Source organism: Rhinopithecus roxellana, chromosome 5 (genome assembly GCF_007565055.1).
Source record: "Rhinopithecus roxellana isolate Shanxi Qingling chromosome 5, ASM756505v1, whole genome shotgun sequence".
In the NCBI taxonomy this organism is placed as follows: domain Eukaryota; kingdom Metazoa; phylum Chordata; class Mammalia; order Primates; family Cercopithecidae; genus Rhinopithecus; species Rhinopithecus roxellana.
This window is the reverse complement of record NC_044553.1, coordinates 68,258,044-68,271,228: the sequence shown is the minus strand read 5'-3', so window position 1 is coordinate 68,271,228 and position 13,185 is coordinate 68,258,044. Positions and strand designations below refer to the sequence as shown.

Below are 13,185 nucleotides of genomic sequence, written 5' to 3'. Positions count from 1 at the left end.
TGTAGTCCCAGCTACTTGGGAGGCGGAGGCAGGAGAATGGCGTGAACCCGGGAGGCGGAGCTTGCAGTGAGCTGAGATCTGGCCACTGCACTCCAGCCTGGGCGACAGAGCCCGACTCCGTCTCAAAAAAAAAAAAAAAAAAAAAGATTTTCACTGCTGAAAAGAAGAGAAAGAGAGAAAAGAAAACCACTCACTATTCTGATGGAAAGAACATAAAGGCCTGATACTCAAAGGCTTTTTCACTGATGAGTCTTTGCCTTTGTTGAAGAACTTTATTTTCTATCCTTCAAGCCTTCTTTTCCCACCTTGAAGGATTCACTTTTTCCAATATTAAGGTAAAAATCAAAAAACATAAAATTAGCCATTTCAACGTGTACAGTTCAGTGTGAGGCTATATTTGTGAAGTGCAAACATAGTCCCCCTATCCCCCTGCCTTGCTTCCAGGATGTTGCTCCTGATAAGTGGGCAATTTGAATTTTGTAGAAGAAGCAAAACTAAAAACAAAAAAACCTCTATAAAATAGCTCATGGTAGAAAATTACCTTCACATATTCAGACTTGCTGTCTTTACCAATTACTGTAGTGTAGCCCAGAATCTAGAATATATCACCTATTTATATCCACCATCAACAGGATTAGGTTATCTAGTTTGTTTTCCCTATTCTAAAGCCAGGTGTGGTAACTGCTGGCTCCTCATCCTTACAGAGAAGAGATCATTAAGGGTATAAGACATGGGATTGTCTCCGCTCTCCGCAAAAAAACTGGGGAACCATCGAAGTATAAAGATGTAGGGGAGAGGGGATCCTCGATATGTCTCTCCAGACATGGTCCTCTGTTGTTCAGTTTCTCTGGTTGGTTCCATGGAGGCATAGACTGGTTTACCTCAAATTAAACAATACCAGGAATTCTTACTAACGTTGTCTCTACAAAGTGGCTCTGAGTTTCAAATTAAGGGACCTAGAGCTAGCATTTTCTGTGGCATCTTGGTGAGTTAGGCAGAAAGGTGAGACTATCCCTGCCCCTGTGTCTCAGATGAGATCCTTTCTCCATCCTGCCCCTTCATCTACACATTGATCCTATTGGTAGAGCAATCTTTTGGATGGTAGCCCAATTCTCAAGTCCCCACTTGAAAAATTGCCATCTCTCTTCTTGCCACTTGGTTTTTAAAAAAAAAAAAAAAAAAAAAGATTACCCTTTTTTCTTTTTTCGGGTATCAAGTTCCTAGCTGCCTAATTTAGTCATCTAAAATTGTATTATGTTTAATTCTCTGTTCTTTTTAAAGACCTAGATTAATACTATTTGGTAATTTTATTTGAAGCACCTTCATCCATATAGGTTGGGAACTGCCACAGTTACTTGGCAAAACTGATAACCTGGGTAATATTTCTAATATTGTAGTAATATTGCAAACCTCTTGAACATCCATAGTCTGGAATAGATCGTTGATGATGAGACCAGAGTCATAACTTCTGAACACCATTTGTTTGCATCAGAATGGCTGTTTCTGCTGGAGTACAGAAGCTGTTTTACTTATGAATGGATTCAAATTCAAAAGGTTGTTCCAAACCCAGTTCTTGATGAGTCCCAAGTAGACAGTATAAGCATCCAATATATATGAATCTTTTTGGTGAAAACAATAGACATTGATGACATTGCATTTGTCTCTTTATTCCTTCTTTTCAAACTCTGTGATTTAGCTTTTTATCCTTCAGAATTGTTTCTGGTACAACCTGTGCCATGCAGCATGTACCACATTTGTCCTTTTCTTACTTTCACTTTTAAGATTATGTCTACTTTTCCTTCAATACTAATTATTCCTTCATCTTACAGCCGTCAACACTCATTGTGTTTGTGCTTATGCGTCATAATAGGGTGATTCACATTCTAAAACACCTTAAAACCAAGCATTTACACATTACACATTACACAAGCATAGACTAAAGAACAGAAAGATGGCCTAGACTAAAATGACCATTAGCACCATCTGCTGAGGAGGCCAGAGCTGATGCAGAGATGCTTCTGCATAATTTATGTTACTAAGTCTGGCATGTAATTTTGAACCTTTCCTTTTATCCTTTCCTTCATAAATCTCAGTGTGTTCCTAGTTGCACATGTAACTTTAGAAGTAGAAATTTGAACAGAACTGCATTATTTGTTATTTTCTGATGTTTAGAATATGCAGACATGGGTCAGGCACAGTGGCTCACACCTGTAATCCCAGCACTTTGGGAGGCTGAGGTGGGCAGATCACAAGGTCAGGAGATTGAGATCATCCTGGCTAACACGGTGAAACCCTGTCTCTAGTAAAAATACAAAAAAATTAGCCGGGCGTGGTGGCAGGCGCCTATAGTCCCAGCTACTCAGGAGGCTAAGGCAGAAGAATGGCGTGAACCCAGGAGGTAGAGCTTGCAGTGAGCCAAGATCACACCACTGCACTCCAGCCTGGGTGACAGAGTAAGACTCCATCTCAAAAAAAAAAAAAAAAAAAGAATATGTGGACATATGTGTGGTGTAAGATATCTGTATCATAATACATAATCTTGTCACCAGTGTGGGAGGGTTTTAAGGGAAGAGAGGATGTGTAGGATTGGAAGCAGAAAGACCAGATAATAACAGAGTATTGCATGTGTCCAGGAGAAAGTTGGAGATGAAAAAAATAGGGCAGGGGAAACAGAGAGGAGAGGGTTGTACTTGAAGACCAATTAGATGCAGATCTAGGAGCCCAAGGAGACTTACAGGTGACCTGTGAGACAGAATGGATGACTATGCCTCTAACCAAAATTAGAGAGCCAAGGGAAAAAGTCAGGTTTAGAGCGAGTGGAGGGAGGTGGCAGTTTTACTGACATTGCAATAGTGTGAAGGGTAAATAGTGCAGAAGTGGAAACAGCAAGTGCAGGAGTGTGACTATGAGGGGTGACAGAGTGGGTGGTGTAGGGTTGAGGGAGGGGAATGTGTGGATCAGAAAGATTTATAGGCTGGGGGGAGGGAGCCCAGAGAGAGGGGCTGATTGAACATACAGGAGAAAGGACTAACTAATAGACTAAGATTCCAGAGGAGACCTCTGTAGGGGATGGGACTGAGGACAGGAGTAGCCATCCTTCCTCAAAGTCACCCACAAAGAATGAATAGTGCCAATGCCAAGTAACTTTATAGGTGGAACAATAGAAATTGTGGACTGTATTCCTCATTGCATCATGTAATCAGTGAAAGTAAAAATCAAAATCATGCTGAGAATGAGAGGGTGATCTCTCTAGAGATCTGTCCATGCACTTCATCAAAGTGTTTCTGATAAGTGTTCAATCCTGACCATCGAGAGGTCTCTCCCGTACCTCTTCCCTGCACCCTCTCCCCTAATTTATTGTTTTTGCATTATGATCTAGTTTCTTAACTATTGCTCCCCACCAGAAAAAAAGTATAAAAAAAGAAAGAGAGGAGAGGTTGGGTTTTAAGTGTTTTGGAGAAGTCATGGTGGGGAATGATGGGAATATCTACCAAAGACAAGCAAGAGAAGGAATGTGCACTCAATGACTGGAGGCCCAGTTGGAAACCAGGAATTTGTGGCAGCTCCAACCCCCTCTGTTTTGCAGCTTTCTCCAGATGTGCATGTGCATGGGAATGAAGCAACGTGGGATACATGTGGAATTGATCTAAACCACTGCTGACCAGTAGAACTTTTTCTGATAATGGAAATGATCTGTATCTGTGCTGTCCACTATAGTAGCCACTAGCCATGTATGGCTATTGAGTACTTAAATGTGGCTACTGCACTTGAACTGAATTTTCAGTTTTATTTTAGTAGCCACAGCGTGGGGCAGCACAGACCTGGAGTTAAGGGTTTGTGGTTTTCATGTGGAGAAGATGACAATGGGAAGTGGGGAAACGAATGGCTTTCCCATTAGCACCTCCCACTCAATTCCCAGTAGAAACAGATGTTAGATTGTGGGTGGGCTAATAAACAGTAACAAACAGGAGAAAACGGAGGGACATTCTTGCCTATGTTAATCTATAACATTCCTATGTTAATCTTAAAGAAAAAAATGATTGTTCAAACGTATTGTTCAAATTTGTTTTTAAGGCGAGAACGACAGTATTCTGTATGTAATAGTGAAGATTCTCCTGGCTCTTGTGAAGTTCTGTATTTCAATATGGGGAGTCCTGATCAGCTCATGGTACACAAAGGGAAATGTATTGGTAAGTAAACTAACAAAATCTATTTATATTATTGTAATGGCAAAAGTTAATCACGAGGGAATGGGATAGATTAGACACTGTGGCATTCAGACCAGTGCAGTCCAAGGAAGACCATCAAGCTGGTAGTCATTCTGGCTCCCATCCTTAATGACTGGAATGAGAAGTCACTCAGGTTTCCCCTCATGTCAGATGGAAATAAAAACCTGTGTTTTTGGCTGGGTGCAGTGGCTCACGCCTATAATCCCAATACTTTGAGGGACTGAGGTGGGAGGATTGCTTGAGCCCAGGAGTTCAAAGCTGCAGTGAGCCGTGATCAAGCCACTGCACTCCAGTGTGAGTGACAGAATGAGACCCTGTCTCAATAAAATAAAATAAAATTTAAAAACCCGTGCTCTTGGAAATATTATTAACGTAAAGATAATTTTAAATCGGTCATTATAATTATCAAAGCTTATTGAAACAAAAACATAATTAAAATGTTAGTAAGAATTTTGCATCATATACATCTAATGCTGATAAAATATGTATAATGAAATGCATTCTAATGCCTATTACCTTTTTTGTTGTTGAGACAGACTTGCTCCATCACCTAGGCTGGAGTGGTACAGTGGCACAATCATACCTCACTGTAACCTCAAACTCCTAGGCTCACTCGATACTCCTGCCTCAGCCTCCTTAGTAGCTAGGACTACAGTAACACCTGTGGTCTTTATTGACCAGATCTCATTTTCTTAAGTGGATATCCATCCATTTGGCCGTTTCCTGCTTGGCATGTTATACCTGACCAGGAAGACTACCTTATTTTCTATATGCCTTATTTAGAAGTTTTGTCTACTCATGGCTATTTGGAATGAAGCTGGTTCAGCAAATCAGAATTTGAATTGCTCACACTAAAGTCAAGTTTTTGATATCTCTTCCTTTGCCCTAAATGTACGTCATCTTTAGCTAGCCTTACAGATAAAACCAGTAATTGGTATAGAAATCATTTGTACATAGTGAATTTGTCAGTTAACTTTAATTTTCAATCCCGTGAATATTTTTGCCAGAGGTAACAGGTAGCCAAATTATGTGAATTGAGTTTCTTTTGGCATCTTTTCCCCTTCCTCTTTAAGGAGATACAAATAAGCAAAAGAGTTGCCAGGGAGGAGGCAGCAGGTGGAGGGAGAAGAAACCAAACTTCTCAATAATCTATGAGCTGGATACTTAACCTTGGCAGACAAACAGCAGCCTGGATAGTAGAGGATCCTGCACATACACAGAGCGGCTGTATTTAGACAAAGGAATCATTGGGCGGGTTCGAGACATTGGTAGTGGTGGTTGGCTTTGGACCTGAGACTGTCCTTTACTCAGACATTTCAGATTCACGAAGTGACAACATAGAACTCACTACTTCCAATAACCTGGGGAAATCAAGAAGGCAAATTAATTCAATTCTTCTTACCTTAACTTGGTCTCTTATTCTCACTGGTACTCATTAGACAGATTCACCACAGTTAATACCCTTATTAGGAGGCACATTTTCAGTTGGAGAATTTTTAATAAAATCACCAAGTAAATTATTTATTTTGTTTTCTCACAGTGGGTCTGATTTTTTAAAATATGCCCTGTCTATGAAATGTTTTCATAAAAGATTACTAATTTTTTATTTTCAATGAAGTATTTTTATAAAAAACAATATTTGTTTTTCATTTTAAAGTTGTTAGAACTAGAGAGAAGAGAGCACTTACTTATAGATATGGCTACAGCACTATAGAGACTGTCTGCATAAACGATCATTGTGGGCATATCATAGAGTTTGAGTTAGAGTTCTTTTGATAATGTATTTCCCTTATCCTCATCACAGTATATTCTTTTGTCCCTTTTATAATCCCCATCATGAAAAACTGACAAGAAGAGGCTGGCAATACTAAAATTATAATTTTTTAAACCCCAGCAACTATGAAATGCCTGCCTCGTCCCAACTAGGGAAACAAATATTGCAAAACACTGTACTGCATAACACACAAATTTAATTAGGCTTTATGTAAATAACTTCATACTCCATCCCATAAACATTTAATGCCATGTGTTTCTAGTTGACTGCTTAGATCCCACATTTCTTAGGTTGCTTCCTTTGGTTGACAAATTTTTAAACAGCAGGATTCTTCCCCTTAGGCAAAGACTGTCAGGAGTTATTTATGACTAACATAATAGGTCATTTTAATTAAAATCTCCAAATTATCAGCATTCCCGTGAAATAAAAACTGCTTCTCAGGTAAAAAGTCAAAGTGAGCTAGTTCAGCCATATTTCTCCAAAGTATTTTTGCTGAGACATCTTTATCATATATACACAGGTTACTTCACTTTCAATTATTCAAATAGAAAAGATAATTATCAATGTCTTTTTAAAAATTTGTTTTCATTATGAAGATAGTATAGCATCATGGAAAACTACTACTTATATAAGGGAAAAAGGCAGAATATTATGTATCAGGGGTTATCAGCTGGGGACAGTTTTATAGCCTGGGGGACCTTTGGTGATGTCTGCACACGTTTTTGATGGCCAACATTGGGGCCGGGGTGCTATTGGCATCTAGTGGGTAGATACCAGGATTGCTGCTAAAATCCTACAGTGCACAAAAAGCTGCCTGCAACAAAGATTACCTGGTCCAAAATGTCATAGTGTCAAGGTGCTATATATATGCTATGATATGGTAAATTATGGGGTAAAGGAGAATAGAGGGAACTAAAAGAAAAATAAAACGGTGATTTTTTTTCTCCTTTTCTAATTTTTTAGGATTTTCTATTGTTTTAATGAAAATAGAGATTTTTATAAGAAAATTTTTGGTGTTACAGAATTTAGCTCTCCCTGTGTGAGAACCATATGACTATCACTAAATAAATGTGTCTCATTTTCTAGCTTCAAATCTAAACTGACATCTCTTGTTCTTTCCTTCCAAAGCATTGACCAATTTGTATTTACTGAGCATATTCAAACAAATTTTGCATTTAGAAAGTCATAGATGTATTCAGATTTTCTTTTTTTTTTTTGAGATGGAGTCTCGCTCTGTCGCCCAGGCTGGAGTACAGTGGCCGGATCTCAGCTCACTGCAAGGTCCGCCTCCTGGGTTTACGCCATTCTCCTGCCTCAGCCTCCTGAGTAGCTGGGACTATAGGCACCCGCCACCTCGCCCGGCTAGTTTTTTGTATTTTTTAGTAGAGACGGGGTTTCACCATGTTAGCCAGGATGGTCTCGATCTCCTGACCTCGTGATCCGCCCGTCTCGGCCTCCCAAAGTGCTGGGATTACAGGCTTGCGCCACCGCGCCCGGCCCAGATTTTCAAATTACTGTTTTACTGTGCACACTAATCTACATTGATCTTGATGGCTGGTTCTCTCTTTTCATATTCTTTCTGTCATTTTAGTTGGTATTTAGCTGTATGAAGGTACACCAGTAGACAGTCAGCAAAGGTAAACTCGTTACGAAAATAACATTGTGCATAATGGCTAGTAGTATAAAACACTGGTCTCTTTTGTTTTTGAGACAGAGTCTTGCTCTTGTCACCCAGGCTGGAATGCAATGGTGCAATCTAGGCTCACTGCAACCTCCACCTCCCAGGTTCAAGTGATTCTCCTGCTTCAGCCTCCCAAGTAGCTGAAACTCCAGGTGCCTGCCACCAAACCTGGCTAACTTTTTTGTATTTTTAGTAGCGATGGGGTTTCACCATGTTGTTCAGGCTGGTCTCGAACTCCTGACCTCAGGTGATCCATCTGCCTCAGCCTTCCAAAATGCTGGGATTACAGGTGTGAGCCACTGCGCCTGGCCAAACATTGGTTCTTTATTTGTCTGATACTAAGATCTCATTGTTGATTCTTGCCCCTTATAAAAAATTATTTTAGGACTCAGGGTATATCGCTAAATATCAAAAATTGTTTACAAAAGAACATTATTACATAAAGTCATATTTTCCATAGTTAGCACATGGTATCCATTGTTGAACTAAAGAATGTGTATTACCCCCTCCCTTCTTTCCCCCCACAGAAAACGTATCAGTGGGATTTAATTATACTTTCTGTTTAATGTGCAGGCAGTGATGAACAACTTGGGAAATTAGTCTACAATGCTTTGGAAACAGCCACTGGCGGCTTTGTCTTGTTGTATGAGTGGGTCCTTCAGTGGCAGAAAAAAATGGGTCCATTCCTTACCAGTCAAGAAAAAGAGAAGATTGATAAGTGCAAAAAGCAGGTAAGCATTCAAGGTGGCTGACTGAGCAAAAGGCCTATTCTCAGGCTTTAGGAGATGACAGAATAAAATAGCCCTGCGTTTGATTGTCCTGCAAAGATGATCCAGAGCAGTATGAGAACTGTTTGACCAGAGAACACCGTGAAGGACCAGTACCTCTTTGCCCCTTGCTTCTGGTTTCAGAACTTTCACAACATGGTCAAAGCACTTCTAGCTGCCTTCTTAACCTCCTTTCTCAGCCCTTAGTATGGCATTAACAGTCATCTTTCCAACTGGGACTAAATACTAGTTAAAAATTGGGTTTTTTGCAATTCTTCTTTTCCCTACTCTTGAAATACTGCTTCAGGGCTGGGTGTGGTGACTCATACCTGTAATCCCAGCACTTTGGGAGGCCGAGGTAGCGGACTACTTGAGCCCAGGAGTTTGAGACCAGCCTGGGCAACATGGTGAAACCCTGTCTCTACAAAAAATTTAAAAATTAGTGGGCATGGTGGCACATACTTGTGGTCCCAGCTACTTGGGAGGCTAAGGTGGGATAATTGCTTGAGCCCAGGAGGTTGATGCTGCAGTGAGCTATGTTCATGCTACTGCACCGCAACCTGGGTGACAGAGCAAGACCCTGTCTCCAAAAGAAAGAAAAATACTGCTTCAAAACTGAATTTTCGGGGACTGGAGGATTTTTCAGTTAATTTATAAATTATGATTTGTAACCAAGCATAAGGAGAACATTTACTATTGCATATTGCAGTGTTACATAATAACAAGGTTTACAAAAATCGTAGAGAAAGCATGGTGTTCAGAAATGTGTGTGTATTTAAGTATAGAAAGAAAACTGAAAGTAAATGTGCCAAAATCTTGAGTTATCTTTGGGTGGTGACCAGATAGATAACATGTGGGTATTTTCTATCAAACTAATTTTTTAAATGTTGACTGTGATCTTTATTAAATCAGAAAAGGTTATTTTTTTTTTCTATCTTCAACCTTAACTCCTCTTTGCCATGTGAGGTTCTGAGGATTAGGATGTGGACATCTTTGAGGAGCCATTATTCTGCTGCTCAAATCGTGTACTATATTTTTGAAAACCCAAACACAAAGCTAATCAGAAAAGGTCATTTTTAAATTAAAGTTTGTTTTTTTCTGGTGGCCATACCTCAAAAGAATTTTATTTTAAAAACTGTTCACTAGTTTTGTAGTATATGCATAGTAGGTTTTGAGATTAGAGAAGTTGAGAATTAACTAAATTTTTTCCATCTTTATGAACTATTAGGTTGACCATATGGTTTGGGGAGGATTCAGTTCCGGGCATATTTGTTCTCTTCTCATTTGAAAGTATATTTTCTATCAAATACTTCACTTTTGTTTGGGGGTTTTTTGTTGTTGTTGTTTTGCCTCCCTTGTGTGATCAAATACTTCACTTTTGAAATGAAACCCAAGTTAATGTTGATTTGCCCAATATTATTATTATTATTATTATTTTAACTTATCAGATTCAAGGAACAGAAACAGAATTCAACTCACTGGTGAAATTGAGCCATCCAAATGTAGTACGCTACCTTGCAATGAATCTCAAAGAGCAAGACGACTCCATTGTGGTGGACATTTTAGTGGAGCACATTAGTGGGGTCTCTCTTGCTGCACACCTGAGCCACGCAGGCCCCATCCCTGTGCATCAGCTTCGCAGGTACACAGCGCAGCTCCTGTCAGGCCTTGATTATCTGCACAGCAATTCTGTGGTGCATAAGGTCCTGAGTGCATCTAATGTCTTGGTGGATGCAGAAGGCACCGTCAAGATTACGGACTATAGCATTTCTAAGCGCCTCGCAGACATTTGCAAGGAGGATGTGTTTGAGCAAACCCGAGTTCGTTTTAGTGACAGTGCTCTGCCTTATAAAACGGGGAAGAAAGGAGATGTTTGGTGTCTTGGCCTCCTGCTGCTGTCCCTCAGCCAAGGACAGGAATGTGGAGACTACCCTGTGACCATCCCTAGTGACTTACCAGCTGACTTTCAAGATTTTCTAAAGAAGTGAGTATCACTGAGATTCCCTCTAATAGCACTTTACTCCTATACTTTTGATTGTGCTGGAGTGTGCCAGACATCTAAGTGATGTGGAAGCTGAAAAGTGAGGAACAGGACTTCATTCTTTGCTCTCCCAGTCCTGTCCTAGTCTTATATGTTCCGTTTTCTCACGTAGGTTTGTGATTCTCTTAACTACCACATTCTCTGAAATTCACTTGGAATTCACACTTGATTTTCAAACTCCTTTTGGGGGACTGCTGGTATACTCTTGGAAGTCAATAGAGATTGTTATGGTGAGAAATGCCCTAGGTATTCCAAATACTGACCTTTGCTCTGGTTCCTAAAGGGTCAAAGACGAGGCTTCTTACTTCATTAATAGCTTTGGGAGTGAGATTCTGCCCCTTGTGCTTCTTAACCATTCTTCATTGGCTGTCTCATTCATCTAAGTTGTAGAATGCAAATAAATTACTTACTCTAGCCAGAGAATTTTCAATACCTGTAAATCACAGGTGCATGTTTAATTACAAAGCCAAGTTTTATCCTGTTTGGGAGAACCCTTCCTGAGATGTTTCCTCAGGCCTAACATGTTTGTCCAGGTCCTTCACTTAAGTGTTTTCTAATTTAGTGCTCCCTCTGTTTTCAGTCCAAGCCACAGCCAAGTTCTCTCAGTTTCTGTTAATTGGGAGTAAGATCCCTTCAGTCTGGATTTTTCCAGATGCTCCTCTTGTCCAGCTGTCCTGCAGGAGTTGACCTGGGCTGGTTTCTTCCGTTTCTGATGCTCTTTGTTTTTTACTTTCTTTTTCCCAATCATTTGCTTTTATTCACTTCTTCCATTTGCAACATTTATTTTACCCTTCACATTTCTTTCCTATTCCGTCTATCCCAGTAGCCAGTTGGCCTGGGTTACACTGTTATGCCCTGTCACTGATGATCTTACCATTATAGATGTGAAAGTAGCTGCATTTGTGTTTGAATGAGATTGTTTTTGTGTAAAGTGAATATGAGATATATATATATATACACACACACATACACAGTTGTGGAAAGGGACCAACTTTGATTCTTTGTGTTGGTTTTGCTCCTTAAAGTATATGAAAATATTAAGATTTCTAAAGAAATCTTTTATGGTATCTTTTTAATGCAATGGGACTTTAAAAATATTTATTTAAATGCACCCTAACAATGAAGTTGGCTAAAATGACAAATATGATGATAGAATCACAGATGGAAAGTTTCATTTCCATCTTCAAAATGTCGCCTTTAGTGTTCTGCCTTCTTCATTGATGAAGAGTAATTTAGTCAAGGTTAGCAATAGCGTTATGTGTTGTTATAAACAGCACTGGGAGGTTTAAGTAGAAGTACCTTTCCTTTCCTGTTTAGTAGCAAAATAAATGGGCTCAGTAGCTAAAACTTTCCTAGTTCTCTTCTTAAATACCTCTACGCTCTGTCAGTTTCAAACTTGAGATCACACAATTTCTTATTCTTTTTTTTTTTTTTTTTTTTTGAGATGGAGTCTCGCTGTGTCACCCAGGCTAGAGTGCAGTGGTGCAATCTTAGCTCACTGCAAGCTCCGCCTCCCAGGTTCAGGCCATTCTCCTGTCTCAGCCTCCCAAGTAGCTGGGACTACAGGCGCCCGCCACCACACCTGGCTATTTTTTTGTATTTTTAGTAGAGACGGGGTTTCACCGTGTTAGCCAGGATGGTCTCCATCTCCTGACCTCATGATCCCCCCACCTCGGCCTTGCAAAGTGCTGGGATTACAGGCGTGAGCCACAGCTCATGGCCTTCTTATTCTTTTAACAAGATTTTTCTTTAGAATATTTTGTATACTCCTCTCCCTGGAGTGATTTGATAGACTGTGCTTGGTTAAGGAGCTGCCAAGAACTGTTTTAGGAACTTTGCTGTCCAGCCCTGGTTAACAAAAGAAAAACACCATTCACAAAGAATGAAAACAGCAACCTTCCATTTGTAGTTATATTTTTACATATTGTTGAACACCCTTTGGAGAAAGATTTTGTTTCAAATCAGCCTCTGTGTTGGGTAAGACTCTGGAGTCAAAACATCTGGGTTCAGGTCCCACCTCTATGCCCTACTGACTGAGTGACTTAACCCCCTGCCCTGCGTTTCCTCCTCTGTGAAACTGGGATAATAGCACTGCCTACCTCATGAGGTGGTTGTGAGGATTAAATTAGTTAACACCCATAAAGTTTCTGGCACTTGGCCCAGACTGAGTCAGTGCTGGTTTTCATCACCATCCTCAGTAGTGAGAACTATGAAGAAATGTGGATGCTGCCAGGCATTTTACCCCTTTTTGTTCAAAGCTGAACCTTTTCTATATACGGCTACCCTGTTGCCAAAATTACTGGTTCAGAGAAGTTCATTTTTACAGTGAGATCTTGGTGGCTATAAATCTCTTAAAAATACTGTGCATTCTAGGTAGGCTTTAACATTTTTCTGATCCAGATTTTCTTTCAAGTTAATAGCATTTATGTCACAGTTGAGTTACAGTTGATAATGCACTTCAGAAACCCAACAGGGCATATATAGGGATGCTTATTGAAGCATTTTGTGAAAATGTGAAAACTTGGAAATAATCTCAACAGTAGGAGAATGTGTAAATAAATTCTGGTAGGTCCACGCCTATACAGAAGTTTAAAAAAAATCTTTAAGTACTGGCTTAGAAAGAACTCCAAGACACATGGTGGAATGAAAAAAGCAAGTTGAAGAATAATACATACAAGATGATATTGCTTTAA

General features: G+C 39.8%; 1 protein-coding gene across 3 annotated transcripts in view; it reads left to right on the top strand.

Annotated features, from left to right (window-relative positions):
- EIF2AK4 (eukaryotic translation initiation factor 2 alpha kinase 4) overlaps nt 1–13,185 on the top strand; it is a 108,001-nt gene that overhangs the window by 27,406 nt on the left and 67,410 nt on the right. For all 3 annotated transcript variants that reach the window (XR_004057248.1, XM_030930184.1, XM_030930185.1), the window contains exons 7-9: nt 4,075–4,190; nt 8,258–8,415; nt 9,900–10,435. Coding sequence is in view for 2 of the 3 variants with exons in the window: in XM_030930184.1 (XP_030786044.1) it covers nt 4,075–4,190; nt 8,258–8,415; nt 9,900–10,435 (810 nt within the window). In the remaining variant the exon portion in view is untranslated. The remainder of the gene's footprint in view (nt 1–4,074; nt 4,191–8,257; nt 8,416–9,899; nt 10,436–13,185) is intronic.